This window comes from Saccostrea cucullata, unplaced genomic scaffold (genome assembly GCF_032062105.1).
Source record: "Saccostrea cucullata isolate Sc308-1 unplaced genomic scaffold, CSIRO_AGI_Scuc_v1 ctg1321, whole genome shotgun sequence".
In the NCBI taxonomy this organism is placed as follows: Eukaryota; Metazoa; Mollusca; class Bivalvia; order Ostreida; family Ostreidae; genus Saccostrea; species Saccostrea cuccullata.
The window spans coordinates 20933-40716 of record NW_026922877.1 but is presented as its reverse complement, the minus strand read 5'-3'; the positions used below and the strand labels follow the sequence as shown (position 1 = coordinate 40716).

General features: G+C 30.9%; 1 protein-coding gene across 1 annotated transcript; it reads right to left on the bottom strand.

Annotated features, from left to right (window-relative positions):
• Positions 1-415: 415 nt before the first annotated feature.
• Positions 416-8164, bottom strand: LOC134262651 (uncharacterized). The gene is made up of 4 exons (XM_062745024.1): positions 8122-8164; positions 3264-3427; positions 1911-2061; positions 416-889 (listed from the first exon to the last, which is right to left on the bottom strand). Exons 2-4 carry the CDS (start codon positions 3378-3380, stop codon positions 495-497), a joined length of 663 nt encoding a protein of 220 aa, XP_062601008.1. The 5' UTR covers positions 3381-3427; positions 8122-8164; the 3' UTR covers positions 416-494.
• Positions 8165-19784: the final 11620 nt, after the last annotated feature.

The window sequence follows — 19784 nt, the reverse complement described above, 5'->3', positions numbered from 1 at the left end:
GTTACGTTCGGCGTTCGCACATCGTTCACTCACCGTTCGTTTTGTGTTCGTTTATCGTTCGTTCAGTGTTCGTTCACCGTTCAGGGAAGAAATTTGAAGGTTTCAGGGAGTGTAAGTAAGATACTTCAAATTTATTTCTATAATTTTTATTATGCATAAAAAAATTTGATTATAGTTACATGCGTCGTATACGCATATTTCCCTCTAAAAATAAATACAATAATAAAAATGCATTTATTCTTTAGAAAATCTGGAACAAATTTTGTATGTTAGTTTAATCAAGTTACAGCAGAAGCATTAAGAAAAATGTTTATTGGAAAAAGAGATTCACAGAGAGAAAATGTCTTACAGTCAAACAAATCTGTGAACATATACTGTATCTTGATTCATCAAACGATTATTACGGAAATGGGATTTTTTTTGGTCATTAGTTGTTGTTATCAAAATGTAGATACACATTTTCAATGTCTTTTTTTTAGTTATGACTTAAGACTTTATTCAACATCTGTGTTGTTGGGGGCATAGTTGATACTTTCTATTAACCCCTCGTTGTAAAATCCTTCAAGCGCTTTCAATCTGAAAAAATTGTTGAAACAATTTTCCGAGGCTGATTCCATGAATTTAGTTTGCGGTGTGAATTCTATCAATCCCAATGTTGTAGTATGATCTTCTTTTGTTAGATCTACTTTTGAAGCTATTTTAAAATCGATTTTATAGACAGCATGTATGCAATCAATAAATTTTTTATCAGGTGATCTTCCAAATGCAAGCAGTCCATATCTCATCGAGGAATCATCACCATGGTTGTATTTCCACTCCATCAACTGATACTCCCATTCCTGAGAGATTAGAATTTCCTTCAGCTTTTGTGTGATATCTGGGGTAATACCTAAAATATTTTACACATTTAAAAGTTTGCTTTATCTTTGAAACACCAGGATCAATTATATCAATTTAGTAAAAAAAAAAACTACTTGATAAATATTGACGAAAGTGTTTCTGGGGAACACTGTGCATCCATATCATTGTCGTTAAACCCTTGAACTAACATTGCACATGGATTCAACAAAATTATTCTAGATATAGAAATATACATAAAATCCTTTCTTTCTAGACAAAGCATCGATGATGAGAAAACCATTTTGCAGCATAAAGTTTTCACCTTCTTGTAATTATATTCATTAAAATATTTTCCTTTTTTTCAAAGAGTTATAATTTTTTGCAAGAAAGTACATATTTTAAAATAGATGACTCCATTCTTTTGTGATATTTTTTGAGCTAACAGTTATCTATTTTTTTGTTTCAGGACTATTTCACAAAATGAAATAAGAAGGAAGAATGTTCATTAATTTCTGTTTAAGGTGATTCCACCCTCACAATTTTATAGGTTCAAAGTACAAACACTGCATTTATTTTCATTAGATATACTTTAAACTTTCCAATTATTGCAAAAAATGTATAGGTCACCATATTATTTAAGATGCGAAGCATAAATAAACAGAAGTGTATGTCAACATAAAAAAACCCACACATTTTTTATAAACAGATTTATGAAAAATATGTAAAAACTTGTTAAAATGCATAATTCTGATGCTGAGTGTTCCTAAGTACTTCCTACTTAAAAGATACTTTTGAATTGTGAATATCAGGGAAACTATTTTACAATAAAGCAAATGTCAGAATGAAGAGACCTTAGGAGTTATTACTCTCGTCAAAATTTTTTAAAGATTGAATAATTGATTTAATATAGAAAAAATGCCTTTTTTAAAATTCTTTAACTTTACAATATTTATCATTACACCTATTGTAAAGCATTCTTCCAAGAGATATTGTTCTATTAGGTATGAATTTAAACTAATTAGAGTTTTTGCAAAAACCTATGACATCATTACTTTAATAGCTTAAATTACCTTCATAACTCCTCTCAAGGTGACTGAGAAATGGTTCAATACTACTTTGTGGTATGGAAGATGTTTTCATAACTTCGCAAGCTTCATGCCATTTTTCAAATATTTCTTTTTCTAATGCTTTTTCCATCCTAAGGACACCCGGCTTTGACACCTTTAATTTATGAAATATTAATGTATTTTAAATTAAATAAAGAACAAAAGTCCAATAAAACACTGAAGACAGGAAAGGACAAAAAAAAAACGCTTTTAAGGAAAGGGTTTATGTATGTTGTAAATTAAACGGATTGTACGTTATTTTAAGAAAAGGTATTGTTTCCTAAGATTGCAACTTACGTATGATGTTTCAAAGATGGTTAATATTTGCTCCAAAAAATCTACTATAATTATACACCTGCATATTGCCATCTTCCCTATTTAAAATATTAACGAAATTGGCTCCTGATATTTAAAAATTTAAATTTTTTTGTCAAGTATAATTTTAGTTATCTTAAATATTTAGAAAAGAACATTAAAAGTGGGGATATATAATGGAATTTTTTAGATATTACAAAAAAAAAATGTGTCGATTTCATGAAAAAATTTGATATTTTCTTGACTTTTAGAGTATATTTACTATTTTTGTCAAAATTCATGGACAGAATTAATAGGACATGATTTAATATATATTTCAGAACAAGTATAACACATTTCACTGCAAAAACAGCCTTGTGTGCAATGAAAAAACAGGAATCTGAAATTAAAAGAACTGTTTATAGTTCAAAAGAGAAAAAAATGATAATTTCCATCTAAAAAACCTTCCGCCACAAAAATATGGTTCTTAGCTTTTGCAATAGGTATTGTTAAATTTAATGTCAGAGTTATACACAACGTTGTTTGAATTTTATTGAGTTCTTCCATAGAGTTGAAGAGTTCGACTAAATGAAGGGTTTGTGTGCAATATTTTTAATGTCTTTGTATAGATTTGCACACCTCTTCTAAAACAAATTTTGTTGAAAAAAGACCTGGAGTTTATGTTTTGTAATTTTTGCATATTTTTTGTTTGAATACTGCAAAAAATTCAAAATTTGATATGTTTTCAAAACCCCTGGTGACGTATGCTGAGTTTTTTTTCTAAGAATATGTATGGTGTTATTAGTTTAAATATAAAATATCTTGAAAAATTATCAGTAGGTAAAGTACCTTGCGTATGTCATTAAAACATAAAACATGATGCATAATTTTAGAAATAAAGGTCCAGACTAAAATCGACTCTAAGCACAGGATCTAAAGTCTGTAAACTATTGAGTAAAAGCTGAGGAAAAATGATTGACTGAATGAATTATTTTTTTTTGTATGAGAACTAAAGTGGCTTACTTGTATTGTATTAAGAGCTTTCTTAAGAACTCCATTTGCCGATTGTTGTGCTTCACAGTCATCACTGCCACTTGTTTCCATTCGAGAATCCACATCCTCAGAAGGTATTATTGCCATGCCTATGGTAAGAAGTATCAATTACCAATTTTATGTGTTGCCTTAAGCTGAAATAAATGAAAAAAAAAACAATAATTACTATTACAGTTTGGATTTTGAAATACTCAATACATGTGTCCAATTGTTTCTATTATACGCTGTCTGAAGTATGTCACTCGTGAAATAAGGTGATTTTTTTTAGAAGTATTCCCCTGAGAAGTACTCATATAGCATAACTAAAATCACAAGGAAAGTTGAAGTCAATGTACATCTTACTAGCAACGGTACACTAAATTAGACATTCCTGCCATAAATTTATAACTGGTAGATTAAAAATCTTAATTTTTATTATTTACGTATGTAATTACCTTAAGAAATCGTGGCAGTTATTAAGAAATTTGTTTCTTTGTACTTTATGCTGAGGCCTATTGAGCATTGAGGAACCTTTCTTGCCTGTACCTCATCTTCCAGAGTACCCTGGTTACAAGGTCTCAACCGAAAGACCAGTCTCCACGTCCCATAATGGGATTCGAATTCGTGATGTAAGGTTCAGCTTTTTACTCTGCAACTCTAGAGCAGCCGCTCTTAGCAGCGCCACTTGGGCTAAGAGTAGTGTTGTAAATATTTAGATATGAAAGAGAATATGCGATTTTCAGGCAAAATAATGTTCATTATCATATGTTTCGTAGTAAATACAACTATTCTGCACGGTGTGATACGGGTGACCTCACAATACCCCATATCACGGAACGGTTCGAAAATCTATGTCAGGTATCGGCGGGCAGAAAATCCATATAAAACCAGAATAATGTCTTTATAAAGTTTAAGAATTTATTCACTTGATTTCATGTCAATGTTTATGTAAAAATTCCTCAAATGACTATTGTGGTCTTATTTTTTTACAATTACTTGAAATTGAAGATTTTTAACAAAAAGGTCATAAATAGGCACGAAATGTTCTTCAATGACATTTGTGTACTTGCATATAAGTATCTTAAATATACGCAACACAGTTAATGTTAAAAATGGAAATATCAGCGATTTTTTAAGATAAAAAATACATATTTTATAAGGATGGGTGATTCTTTTTAGGACTTCACTGATATAAAAATATGTAATGTGGTTTAAATCTACATGTTGGGGACATTTGGATTTATTTATTTAGACTTGTCACGTGATGTCGACTTCACATTACGAGGGTTGATCCAAAAGTAATGTCACAACTTCGATAAAGTCGCTATCCGTCGACGTAAAACAACAAAATTACAAATGATAAAAGCTACATTTATTTCAAATCAGACCTGAAAATTTCAATTCAACATGATTTATAGTTTTTAAAATATCGGATTATATATAACGTGCGATTTGGGTAGTCGCCGCAGCTAAATAACGTCATATGACGGATACGCGCCGTCATACATTTAAATGCTTCCCTTCGATTCATTAAAAATATTTGAGATTTGATATCCACGAACACGTTCACAAATTTCACTTTCTTACCCTTAGTACCCATCGTACACTCACTCTTTTCATAATTAATTCTGTCAAAATTCATTGAACAGTAGTAATGATCGACTTAAAATTTCACATATCGCTCTATCCGTCTTTTTTTTTTGACAACGTCACGCACCATTGAACATTTCCGTCCGCCCTCCCATCTTTCGATTTCTTGTCATCTGCTGAGCTTTTAATGACCCATTACCCACCGAAAATCGCTGAAACCATCTAAACAAGTCTCTTATTTACATTCTTTCCTCCGAAAGTCTAGTGAATCAACGTAACTGTCTCTACTGGCGATTTCTCCATTTTAAAGCAAAAATGCATTACAGTTTGTTTTGGTTTTTTTTGTCCATTTTGACATTTCCTTTTTTCAATGCACCGGAATAAATCAACGATGTTTTTCATAAAAAAAGCAGTGATGCTATACAATTTTCAATTTAAAACTAGAAAATGATGCAAATTTTTGTCTTTTAAAGTATTTTGCCCTAAGGCGCTTTTAAAAGATGTTTTTTAAGTATTTGTCTTTTTTATACTAAAAAAGTACACTTTAATTTGTGACGTTCGGTTTTGACGCGGCGACACCCCCTATCTTATATGTTTTAAAAATCTATAGAATAAATTCAGTTAAACATTATTGAATGAAAAATTAAAGTTTAATTAAATTTATGTTTGTGCATCTTTTGGTATAAAGTATTTGATAATATGACGCCAAATATAAAAGATATGGACACTGTGACATTACTTTTGGATCAACCCTCGTATTTCAGCAATTATACTTGCAGCTTAGAGGTCAACCATAAATTCCAATATTGCAAGGGTATAACCAAGTTAAAAATATTAGTTTAATTTATAATCCTTTTCAACACTATATATAGTTTGTGAAAAGTGCTGCGAATTTATAAAGGTTCCCTTTTTTAATTGCTGAAATTGAATTTCTTGGACGGCAGGTTGAATATTTTCCTGGTCAACTACATTTAATATAGATATAATTAATTTATTTGTAATATTTCATGAGGTTAGCGGCATTTTTCAAATATCTTAATGCTTCTTGAGTTTATGAGTAAAAACTTGAAAAGATACATTTAGGGTATGCCCTTGAAATCAATCGATTTATTAGGGTCCTTCCATTACTTTTTTTTAATAAATCTGCTTACAGACACACGACAGTATCACTTGTCTTGAGAATGTACGAACAGTTTATAAATTAAATACTAAAAATATACATCGCATCCAAGTTAACGGCCTTTTTTAAAATTGCAAAGAACATTTCTTCTGAGAACAAAAGACATTTTTCATTGTACATAATGTAACTTGATCAGCCTCTCACTGTGAAAAAACTGCGTCATTTTTGCGGGAAGACGTCACATTGACAATTGCATTGCGATCGATGTATCGTTTATATACTGTTGTGTTGGATTTATCAAACGACGAAACTGCATGTAATAGTAAGTTTGTATGTAGTATACAGCTATCCAGCTGTTTGAAATAACAAATAACTTCATTTTGTGGTATTTTTAAGACCTTATATTACGTGTGACGTCATAGTAAACATTTCCCTTGCAAATTAGGCCCCACCTCATTACTTTGACCTTAACTGTGCTGCGATATGTAAATAGAATACTATACATGTATACTAAAATCCATATCAGATGTCACATCAGCCCTCGGGCCTTCAGCCGTAGAGCTGATATTGGGCCACTCAGGCTGATATGACATATGATAAAGATTTTAGTATGTTTTTATTTCTATGTCTATCATAAGAGCTGCAGATTTTCCCCTTTGCTCGGCATTTAGGACCATTTGTTGCAAGCACCTTCTTCAGAGCAGACGCTCTAACCACTGCGCCACGTGGACGACTATGTAAAAGAAAAGAAAGTTATGTCGAAAAATGCTTGGCCACTAACTTGAAAGTGTGTCTGTGCACGCAATTTGTAACATAAAGGGGACGTGAGTTTTACACCATGTTTGCCAAAGGTCAAAGCTGGCGCAAAAGTATTTGTATACTATCAGGATGAAACCAACCTCAAAACTAAAAACGGGTGAAATTTGAATACATTTATTTTCCTTTTGTTTATGCTGCTTGATTATAACTTTCATCTTAAAAGCTAAAAATTGAAATAAAAACACATTTTACTTATATGTCACCTTTAAGATCTTGACTACTAGTATTCGGAATGAAAAATTATTGATGCTGGCACGTAAACGTGATTACGTTCAACCTTTGGCTTTATAGCCAAAAAAAAATGCAATAAACAAAACAGTTGGCAATGTAAACCAAACTTTGGAATTATTTAACGAAAGGCTAGGCTAGAAGACATATTGATTTTTTAATGTCAATATTTTTTACACTGATCTTAAAATGTTAAATTCTTGGCAGGTTACTTTACGTCTTTAAACGATGTCGAACGTTTCGTTTAAGAAACTCTTTTTAAACAACTGGCTTAAAAACTTAATTTCTGTATATATTTCAGCAAAGAAGCGTAAGAAAATTATGACAAACTACACAAATTTCACAGTAATATACCTTAAAAACAACGTAGGCCTATTAAAAATATATACAGAAAATATGCCGAAAATCTTATGGAAAAAAATTGCTATTTTTCTTAAAAAAGTGTTCTTAGTAACTTTTATGCAAAAAATCTGTGGCGTTCCTAAAGTGAATGTGTAAAATTTCTACAAAAAATAAAAGATTTGTTTTCATTGCTTATGATAATGAAATATATTCTACGAGTAAACATATGCCTGGCTAAAGTTCGAATATATAAAATTTTCTTATTGGGAAGATTTGAATAATGTTCTTTGAAAATCCGTTAACGCAAACCACTAGTCTTGATTTTTTTGGAGAAATTTGTAAAATGAATAATGTGTAATTTGTATCTTCTAATGGAGAGGCATTTGAAAATTTAAATTAAAATAAATCTTAAAATTAGAGGTTCAGACAAAAATTTTCGTAAAATGTTAAAAGGATTTTTTTCTCTCGAATCTAAAAAAATATATGTTGTTAAAAAAATAAAATCATATTCCTGATTCATACCATTCTAAAGTTATTAACAACAGGAACCAAACAATTATGGAGCGCATGCTATTATTTTTTTCCTGCCTTTTTTTCCTAAAGTACAGTATGTCAATCCTTTTCAGAGCTAAGTCTGATGTATAAACATGAATATATAAAAGACACCATCAAATGCAATCTTTTTTCCTGACAAATATTGTATCGAGTTTATTGTTATTTTTTAAATACAAATATATAGCTGCGACTTACCCCAGGAAGTGTTCTCCTTACTGCGGCAAAGGAATTCACTGAGTATGAATATAAAGTGATGAATATGCACATATAAGATTTTTTTTAAATATTACATCGAAGTCACATGATATATGGCATAGTCTAAATAGGGAAACCGGCTAAAAGGTCCTTGTAATGAAGCATATACCAGTGAAAAGAATGAAGAAAAATTAGATTTACATGAATAAACTATCGTTAATAAATCTCAAATCATAATCGATCTAGATAACATAATTATAAACTTTGTTATATTATATACAATATACAGTCATTCCGCCCTAATGGTATTAACAAACTAAATGACTTCACCAGAAGACCCAATTCCTGACGATACTAAACAAGATTATTCTCTCAATTTAGTGTAAACTCTACAGTCAATTTGCGTCACCAACTCTCGAACAACCCACATAGCTATGTATTGCTTTCGCCTTTTTTAATTATTTTTTCCCGGTATTAAGTCTTTAAATATTTCAAAATTTATAATGGATCATAATTCATATGTTTAAATATCCCTGCCATCTTATTTTTCTTTGATTATTCTTTATTAAGTAAAGTTACGCCATTTTGAGAGAATGAAACAATGTACGATTTACTGATTGTCGTAATTAATTAGCATAATTAATTCGTTCAATTATGTAAATCGCACTTCACTCGAGTATACCCGATAGACCGGACGCATTTCATAGCGGTCCGGATTTCTTTCTTTATTATTGTTCTTAAAAATTTCGAATTCAACATGTAATGTATTAAGTATGTAAATATCTAGTGTTTAGTAGCTTAGTAGTAGTGCTAGTTGTTTTTGTTTCTATTTTTCTTTTGTTCTTATGACTTTTTAACTTTTTTCTTTGTCCTGAGGAAGGGACAGGGCGTCCCGAAAATTTGACAATTTTTATTGTTCGTGTCGTTGGTCATTTTTAATGCTTTATATAAATTTCCATCCGTGACCTTGTATCTACTTGATAGATCCGACATTTAGGATATACAGTGTTGTTGGTATTTTAGTGATATATATATATATATATATATATATATATATATATATATATATATATATATATATATATATATATATATATATATATATATATATATATATATATATATATATAGGTATGGATGCCTATAGATAATGTGCATGACGCACGCAAATAAAGCATTGTCCTCCCAAGTGTTCTGACTCCGGCTTTACAGTCTTATAAGTCATTTAAAAATGAAATATAACATTGAAAAGTGTGTTTCAATTAATAACTCTAAATTGTCATTTTCTGATAAAAAATGGAACTCATGGAAGAAAATGTTGGAACCAAATTGACATGTTTCTTTTGATTTCAATATTATTAGAATGCCTTTAAATATATTTGCTTCTGATAATTTCTTTTTATCATTGGTGAAAAATTAAAGTAGTGAACTCTAAAAGCAGCCCTATTTTTTTTCCTTCGTAAAATTCCAATTAATCCGATTTGTGTTCATGGGTGTAAGGAAATTTGTGAATGTGTGTTTAAAATCCATTGCATACCACTTTGTAGAAATTTATAAGTAACTTTGTTTATATACAATTGATAATGTAAATAAAAAGGAAGAATCCGCAACCGAGGATGTCAGGGCGTCTATGACGGTTTTATACCCCAGAACCTGTTTCCATGACAGTTTCACAACTTGTGGACCTTTCTAGAACGAACCTATTTGAAGAGGATTTAATCAGACAGTATGCAGCCATTCTTTTTTAGGTTGATTTATCGAAATTTTGTTTTGATATCGTGGATGAAGAACTTTTTAGTAATTGTTTATATGAAAATTTTCATTTCGTGGTGGACATTAACTTGTGGGTCTCTTCATACCACGAAAACAACGAAAATTAAACCTCCACGAAAATAAGTGATTTCACAGTATTCAATCAATTACATTAGATTTTTCTGTTTGCCAGGGTTGTTTAAAATGGATTAAATTCATTTAACTCGTTATTGAATAAGAAATCTAAAATACCTGAACCCCTTCTTAAAAAAATAAAAAAAAAACCCACACGTTCAAACACATGGTTTTCTGCAGCTGGTATATTTTATTACTGACCATAACTTTTCAACTTCCATTAAATAGTTAATGTAAACTTTGTTAAGTTGTGGAGGGTCACATTATAGAAATACAAATCCTGTACAAACTGGACCTAGCAAATTAAAACTTTAAAATATATGTACTAATTTTTTCTTCATAATTACAACAAACTATGCCAAAACATAATGCAGAGAAGAATTAAATTTTCTATGATTCATATGAGCTATGAATTATAAAGACACATATATAATCTATGGGTGTTCGTTATTTCATGTTCCTGGCAGGAATTCGTAACTCATAAGCAGACCCTACTATCTATTGGTAACGGACAAAAAATTATACCTTGTATTGGTACTCTGGTCCATTTGCAGTGAGGTATCTTTTTGTGCCAACACCTAAAGAAAATTATTAAGTAGTTCGAGATTATCAACCAAGATTTCTTCTGCTTTTTAGAACATGTGTCTGTACTTTAAGCAATATGTACGACCATACCATTTGTATAACGAATATGCGATTTTTTTTTTTAAAAAAGGTGTGTGTATGTATTTTAATTTTATTATGATAAATAGTGATTCAGTTGCAAATCTGATCGCAAAATTGCCTCAAAATTTTAGTGCTCCGCGTAAACTCTGCAACACGGTGAAATTGCAAACGATGGAGAACCCTGGGATCTTTTTTGTGCCAACACCTACTCCGACACAGGACCACGGTTTATACGGTCTTATCAAGATGGCCGATCTCCACGCCTTGCAGTTGATTATGAACAAACACGTGACGTTAGGATCAGCTACTTATTTTTCAATTGTACTTACTGTAGAGAGTACAGGCACGCTGAACATCGCTATATGATAAACATTACTTCTTTAACTTTTCTATCGTCAACTTCCCTTACTTATGCAGTAATATACCCTCACCACTTGCATATGGAGTGTATATATCTCAGTTGATTCGATACGCAAGAGCATGCACTACGTATGAACAATTTCTAAAACGAGTTAAATTATTGACAAGCAAGTTGTTGAAACAAGAATATCAGCAGTTTTGTTTGAAATCATTATTTTGCACGTTCTATGTTTAATACAATCAATGACCTCGTCAGCAAATACAATTTATCATTGAGTTAAATGCTTACTCTCGTTTTTCATAAGTTTTGTTAATCCATAATTTTTACACTAAATTGACGACATATTTTTCCGTTATTGCACGATCATGACAAGGAGCACGCGGGTGGTTTGCCCGGTCAGCAGGGGATTCTAACTCCTGCACGACACCTGATTCCAACTCTGATGTTTCGGACGTCAGTGTTTGTTCTGCTCCTATTTTGTATTATTTTATGGACTTTGTTATTGAATACTGGTATTTATCTCCATATCCTTCTTTTAACAAAATTATATTCCATCATTATTTAAAAACACAGTTTCCAATTAACATTTAATTATCATTATACATGTTATTTTACACTGTATCTCTACAATATAGAATGCACTTGAATGTATATTTTTACAATGAAACATACGTACGTTAAAGTAAAACAAGTTGTATATAATGTTCATAAATTTTATTACTAAGAATCCCAAACGGAGGTTGTCAGGACGCACACCGCCGTATTATACCCCAGAACCGGTTTCCATGACTGTTTCACAACTTGTGGACATTTGTAGTACCCATATGAGGAGAATGCATTTGGACAACTCATTTGCATGCGACCAGTCAGCTATGTTAAGGACCGATATGGAAAATGTGACCTTTGCACCGTTTTAATATGTATTACTTCTTTCATAAAAATGTTACAAAGCAACTGAATACTTGTAGAAAATGTAATATAGCTATCAATAATGACAATAATGACTATCAATAGGACAGGGCTGTAGTTATTACCAGTTATATTGCATATATCAGCTGTTTGTCACGTGACTTTTACACAAATAGAATTGTTAAGCTGAATGTAGAAAATGAGGATAGTACAAGGGCATACACTTGTTTTTCAAGAAAAAAAATTGATACACATTAAAAGATGTTTATTTCCTCTACCCAAAAAAGTGCTGGGAGCTATTCTTTGCAGTTTGCAAACAACTGAAAATTTTGCCGAAAATGCTTTCCATAGCTAAAAATTTCCAAATCGCATAAATTCTGTAATAAATGAAAATAATGTTATGCAGACCAGGATCAGCTCCCAGCACTCTTCAAAATATACACTACATAAGCAATAAATATTCCAAATTTCAGATCAAACAATTAGCCTATGCCCTTGCACTTTTGATGTAAATCACGAATACACTTATCGTTTTAGCGACATTCTTTACATTCCTTGTCCTTGAGCAGCTCCATTCCTACTAGATAAATTCATAATCTATACAAATTGTATTTAATAAATTATTTTCTTTTAGTTTTAATGATCAGGTTTAAAAATTAGCGATGTAATCATATTTATTGAAGCATTCTTGTGATTATTAAACCAGTGACTCTAGTCTTCTGGGTTACCTGTGCTGCGTCATGTCAAGGCTGTTGATGTCATATTTGACGAAAGACTGTCTTCTATTACTCGACTTTATTGCTATCACGTAATTTGTAATTTTACAAGATTTTATGAATAATCGATAAAATGAATAAATTTCAGTTGTTATTTATGCATGATCATGTCGTTAATTATTTTTTGTGGCTTGTTAAATTTCAATGACGTCACAATTAAACTTCCAGTACAGTGTACAAGGAATGTGAACTCTGACCTTCATTAACATAGCTAAGCATTCTTATATCGGTTAATTATTCAAAACTTGACCGACATAAATAATTCTTTTTACCTTTTCCAGCTATATTATACTGAAACAAAATCTCAAATATGGCCGAATGAATGAATGTGAATTGTTTTATGGACTTTGATATTGAATACTGTTCGTTATCTCATATCCTTCTTTAAACAAAATTATGATTCATTATAATTTTACAAAGCAGTTTCAAATAAACATTTGATTATCACTTAATTATCATTATTTATGTTATTTTACACTGTATCTCGACAATAAAATACAAACTTGAATGTATATTTATACAATGAAACATACGTATGTTAAAGGAAAACAAATTTTATATAATGTTCAGAAATTTTATTACGAAGAATCCCAAACTGAGGTTGTCAGGGTGCTCATGGTCGTATTATACCCCAGAACCGGTTTCCATGACTGTTTCACAACTTGTGGACAATTCTAGTATCAATGTGAGGAGTATAGATTTGGACAATGTGCGACCATTCTTACATAGGTTAATCAATCGAAATCTTGACCGACATAAATAATTCTTTATAGCTCGACCAATTATATTTTTCTGAAACAAAATCTCAAATATGTCCGAATGAATGAATGTGTTTATGGTTACTGTGCTTGATTTATGTATTGCCGTTCATAAACAAAGGGAATACAATTAAGAAATGTTGACTATCCTCTATAATTGAACCAATTAGTCTACAGCCTGGCTTTGCACTTAAACAACAAACATAATCATGTAGTACAAAATAATGATAAATATATACAATCAATAGCATCAAATTATCAATTTAGAAAAAAAAAAAACTATTATGCAACAGATTCATTTTCTATATATATTCCTTTTATTTATTTCTTTATTTATTCATTTATTTATGCAATTTGAAATATAGGTACAGTGTAATTGAAAAAGCATATGTCTTATAATGTGTAAAATTGGCGATTTCAAACAGTTCCATTTTATGGAACATGGGTTTATATTTCTGTTTGTTTTTTTTCATTTAACAATCATTTACATCAGATCTTACTGTTTGCCAGGGATCTATAAAGTGGATTTAATTCCTTTTACTCTTTATTGAGCAAGAAATCTGAAATACACGAACCCCTTCCTAAAAAAAATTACCCGTTCAAACACATTAGTTTGCAACTGGTTTTATTTCATAATTGACTATAACTTTTCAACTTAATGAAACTGTTAATGTGAACTTTATTTCGTCGTTGAGGGCTACATTAAAGAAACACAAATTCTGTACAACATGGACCTAGAAAGTTAAAACGTTAAAATATTTGTACTCATTTGTCAGATTTATTACAAAAAGGTATAATGTTCGAAGTATATATGTACATGTTGTTACTGACTATGAAAAAAAGATGTACAGAAGAAATAAATTTCATATTGCTCACATGCGCTATAAATTATTAGGAAACATATTTAATCTATGTAAGTTTGTTGTATAATGTCCCTTTTATTAATAATTTCCTTATAAAAAGACCACTATCAGCTGGTGTTGGACAGCAAATTTACACCTATACTCGGTACTCTGGCCCACTGGGCAGTGAGGTATCATTTATGTGCCAACACCTACTCCGACACAGAACCATGGTTTATACGGTCTTATCCAGATGACCGATCTCCACGCCCTTCAGTTGATTATGAACACGCGACGTTATTTGGCGATTGTACTCACTATAGACAGCACAGATATGCTAACCATTGCACCATGTGGGAAAAATAAATCAAAGCAAAAGTAGCCTCAAATTTTATTTTGTTGATATCCAATATAAATGATTGGTCATTTAGTGCATCTCTGTGTAGTATCTGGAAAGACTTCTGGTGAGGGTTGAAATGTGATGTGTATGTTTGTTTTTTTAATTTATTATAATCTGTTTAAAAAAAAAACGAATGTTAAGGACAGATGATACAAACAAAAAATGGATATCTTGATTGGTATAAATGTTTTGGTCTTATTTCATTGCGAATGATGAAAATAAGAAATGTCTAGAAAATTAAGAAATCTTGAACCTTCTCTGATGTTCAAAAGTATGCACTTCTGAAACCATCCTTATTAATCTATTTTTCAGTTTTAATTCCTTTTTTGTGCAAATTTGAATAAAAAATTAAAAACTACGCGGTGAAAGTTATCCAATTTACACATTTAAACATGACCCAACTTGTTATTTTCAAATTCTTTGTCAAAAGTTTGTTTGTATCATCTGTCCTTAAATTTGTATTTGCTTTGCAGGTAATTAATTGCACTTTATTGCCAATTGAGATTATTATTTTTTTTCAAACAACAACAACAACAACGAAAACGAAAAGCATCAGTGTGTGACAAGTATTAGCCTATATTACTATGATGACAGTCATGTAAAAAAGGATCAAATCACAAAACTTTATAGACTACAGTCGATATAAGATAAACAGATGTTAAATTTACGAGATTCATGTGTTAACAATGTTACTCGAATTGAATTAATGTCTTCAAAGTCATTCACAGTTTCATTTCAGATTGTAATTACATAACAAACAACTAAAGCAAATATCGTCTTCAAAGTTATTCTTTTAAATGATATTAGATTTTTTTCTTTTCTGATATAGTTTCCATTTTAATACTTGTTTAAAAGTTTTTGGAAAAAAAAATTCAGTTATAGTTTAGATTAATTGATTGATCGTTAATGTTTAACAAACATTTAAGCCTTGTGTTGGCTTTGAATAGATAACTTAATATTAGAAATGTATTTAATATGCATTGGATTAAAATGATAACAAAAATTTCCTATTTAAAAAATATGTATCTAAATTTTCTTATAGAAACTACTTTTATCAGGTCTAGTAAAAGTGTACAAGAACTTACACTTGATAATACAATATCTCCCTATTATTTACAAGTGTATTTAAAATTTATTTCAAACACGTGAAAAATCGTAACATTCTGAAATGTATCATTTATAGTTATACAGTCACGAGGTATACATTCAGTTGATATTTCTTGTAAGTAAATATGAATGAGTAACTCTTGGTTTTCCAGTGAGTATCCTTCATATCATTACTTACTCTTGACGTGTTAAGTTAAAAAAATATATACTTTAGCAGAAACTACTGATTACTTGCGTGACGATTTATTTATACTTTTAGGTGAATGAAATTCAAACTGCTATTCTAACAAAAGTACAAAAACACGGACGTTTTAAAGGCGGGAATATGTTAGTTTGATACGAAAAACATGATGAAACGGAAGATATTCATTCTTTCACCTGACGAAGGATAATAGATAAGGATGTAATAAGATATTTTTTTCTGTATTCTTAACTCTACCAAAGTTGATTATCTTCCGCCTTTTATTCTTTAGGTGGAATAAATCAAGTTAACATAAAGCGAGACAAATAATATACTGTAACAATTTAATTGTCTAGATGTTATAAAATATACTTCCATATGTAATAAAATAGATTAGTTTCCGCTTACGCAGAACAGTTAAGGTGCACAATGGAAATATCGACTAAATTTTGTATTTAAAAATGTATTCGTAATCGGGATGGCGATTATTTTAAGTACATTATTTATATCGATTAATTGTAATTATGATTAATAACTACATATCGAGGACGACTATATTTTATATTCAGACTAGTCACGTGATGCGGCAGTCACGCGATTTTAGCACATTGACTTGAAGTATTGATGTTACATATAAATGTCACTAGTGCAAGGGCATAACCAAGTTAATTTTTCCAAGTTAAGTATATAAATATTTTCAACACGTATTGTAGTTTCTAAAAAGTGCTGCGATCCTGTCTAAATTCTGCAAAATCACTGTTAAAATTATATTTGTATGACCGAATGCTATATTTTTTGCTGGTCAGCGTAGTAAATATTGATATAATTAAATTGTTTTTTAAGATTTCATCAGGATCGCAGCACTTTTCAGATACCTTAATAGTTCTATAGTTGAAATGTCAAAGCTTACTTTGAACCATAGAGTGTATGCCTTTGCACTAGATCGATTTATTAAGACCCCCCACATTACCCTCCGATGTACTTGCATACAAATATACGGCAGTGTTAATTAAATACGTAATGCACAGAAAATATATTAATAAAATAGTAATGCACAGAAAATATATTAATAAAATAGCGAAGAAGACATTAAATTCAAGTTATTGGCCCATAGAATATCTATAAATGATATTTTATCTAATTAGAGAATATATATTTTGTTGAGAAAATATTACTTGATCTGTCTCTCACTGCATACAAATACGTCACGTTGTAAGAAATGACGTCATATTGACAAATGTATTGCGATCAGTGACTTGTTTATAACTTGTTATGTGGGATTTAACTAACGACAAAGCAACACTCTGTAGTAAGTTTTTATGTAGTTTGATGATATCTTACTGGTTAAATAAGCAGATAAACTCATTTTGTGGTATTCTAAAGAAATGTTGTATGACGTATATTGTGTATGATGTTATAGTCAAGTTTTCCCATTACAAATTAGGCTCCGCCTCCTTTTTGTAACCTTAACTCTTTATTCCCAACACGCTTAAATTACGCGTTTTAGTCCACTGCTATAAATGTACTTGAATATATACAACAATACACCTGTCTAAGAATCACGAAATGCGCGCCACTATTTATAATTTCGCGCCAAACGTCACAAATTAATCTGCGCGCCTTTTCTTTGAAATGTTTCATTAAATAGGTGTAATAGCTTCAATAGAATACAGAAAAAAGAAAAAAAGTTCTTTAAGCCTAAATTGCGAGGTTTAGAAAGTATATTTAACAGCTTGTACATATTCTATATCTTATATAGGTAAGTAACACAAAAGAAGTGAAATGGTAATCATTTTTTAATTTTTTTTAATTACCCGTTTATCCCCAAAGTGAACTAATCCGATTCTTTACACCTTCATGAAAAAGTAGAAATGGTTCGATGAAAGACATGTCTCACCCTTCGACGGTCAAGGAATCAGATTTCATTTATGTTCAATGTTCAACTTTAAATATCTTTGAGAAAAGAATGTTAATATAAACTCCATTAGACGATCTTATTTAAAAAAGGTTTTCTTATTTCTGTCTTTTGTATTAGTTTAATATGACTCAAGTGTGCATGGGAAACACAGTGGTTACGTTGTGAAAAACTAATAAATTTTGAATACTGCTCTAAATGTAGTTATGTATACAGTACACCTGCAACAGTACACCTGTCTAAGAATCATAAAAGGCGGTTCACTATTCATAATCTGGCGACAAACACTACGAGTAAATATTCGTGCCTATCCTTTGGACTGATCTATCAAATTGGTGTGATAGCTTCAATGAAATTAAATATTAAATAAAACAACTTCCACTTATCGCCTTTATTTTATTTCGACGTTAAGAAAGTAAATTTAACACATTGCACACACGTATCTAGCCCAATTACACTAAAGCAATAAAACGGAAATTAAGTTTTAAGATTGTCACTGAATTGCAGCGTACTACTAGGTGAAAGTCCACGTAGTTTTTTTACTTTTCATGTATCATTTAGTCAAACGCTCAGGTGCCTCCATAAACCCCTACTCGCAAAATGGCGGAGTTGACAGAGACAGCCGCCATCTTGGGTTCGCTTCAGATTTTCAAATATTAATATCTAGAGTTCTGATTAACCAAAATCCAAACAACGTATATAGTAAGCATCGATCAAAGGGTCTCTATTATCATTCCAAAAATAAATAAAAAATGTTGAAAAACAAAATAGTTTGAAAAATACGAGTTTTTAAATTTGCATCTCGTAACGACTGGAAGTATTGACGACGCACGAAAAGGCGATTCTGCAAACCACAAAGTCATGATCTATCATCTCCAATAAGTCTCCAGTTCATATTCTCTACCATTTTTTATAAAAATGCGCGACAAAATCGCATTTTAAAATCAGGAAATCGTCCATAACTTGGCACCGGAAGCGAATTTTCCAAAAACAATTACAGACTGCACAACTTCATGTAAAGGCGCATATTTTGTGAAAGTTTTGTGAAAAACCACTGAATAGTTTTCGAGAAATCGCGTGCACAAAATTTTGTCAAAAAAAGAATAATAATAATAACTAGAAACGATCTCGTTGCGAGCAACGAGTAGGTCTTCCGTCCGATTCCGAAAAAACCCATAAAATCGAGCTGAAAATGGATTAAACATATTTTGGACACACTGGTAATTGAAACGGGTCACTAGCGTGAAAATCCAATACGCTTATCGATTACGCTATTTGAACAACTACTCTTAATTTACTTGTATGTACATATAATTCTCCAACAGTTAATCTGTCTTGGAATTCTGAAAGAAGGGTCACTATTCATAATTTCGCGCCAAACGCAACGAGTAAATCTTAGCGAATTTCTCTTGGAATGTTCATGGTCCTTCGGATGAGACAGTATAGACCGAGGCCCCGTGTCACAGCAAGTGTGGCAGGATAAAGATCCCATTCTGCTTAATGGCCCTGAGTGCCGAGCATAGGCCCAAATTTGCAGCCCTTCACCGGCAATGGTGCCGTCTCCATATCATTGAAATATTCTGGAGAGGGACGTTAAACAGTATACAATCAATCAATCAATCGTATATAGGCAAATAACACTAAAGCAGTGAAACAGCTATGAATGGTTAATTTTTCAATTTTCAATCACGAAAGTTGACTATTCCGATTACTTACACTTTCATGAAAAAGGTGGTATGTTTCACCGAAAAAAATGCCTCTATCGCCCTACGAGGATCAAGAAATAAGATTCCATTATGTTCACTAACTTGCATTGAGAAAATAAAATGTTTATATAGGTCAATTAAACAGTCTTTGAAAA

What these genes read in the sequence shown, in the direction of transcription:
- LOC134262651 (XM_062745024.1), bottom strand. Translation starts at nt 3,380, where the DNA reads ATGGCAATAATACCTTCTGAGGATGTGGATTCTCGAATGGAAACAAGT. An exon ending in AAGCTCTTAATACAATACAA is followed by an intron (nt 2,062 to 3,263) that starts GTAAGCCACTTT and finishes CATAAATTAAAG; the next exon opens with GTGTCAAAGCCGGGTGTCCT. An exon ending in CCTTGAGAGGAGTTATGAAG is followed by an intron (nt 890 to 1,910) that starts GTAATTTAAGCT and finishes AAAATATTTTAG; the next exon opens with GTATTACCCCAGATATCACA.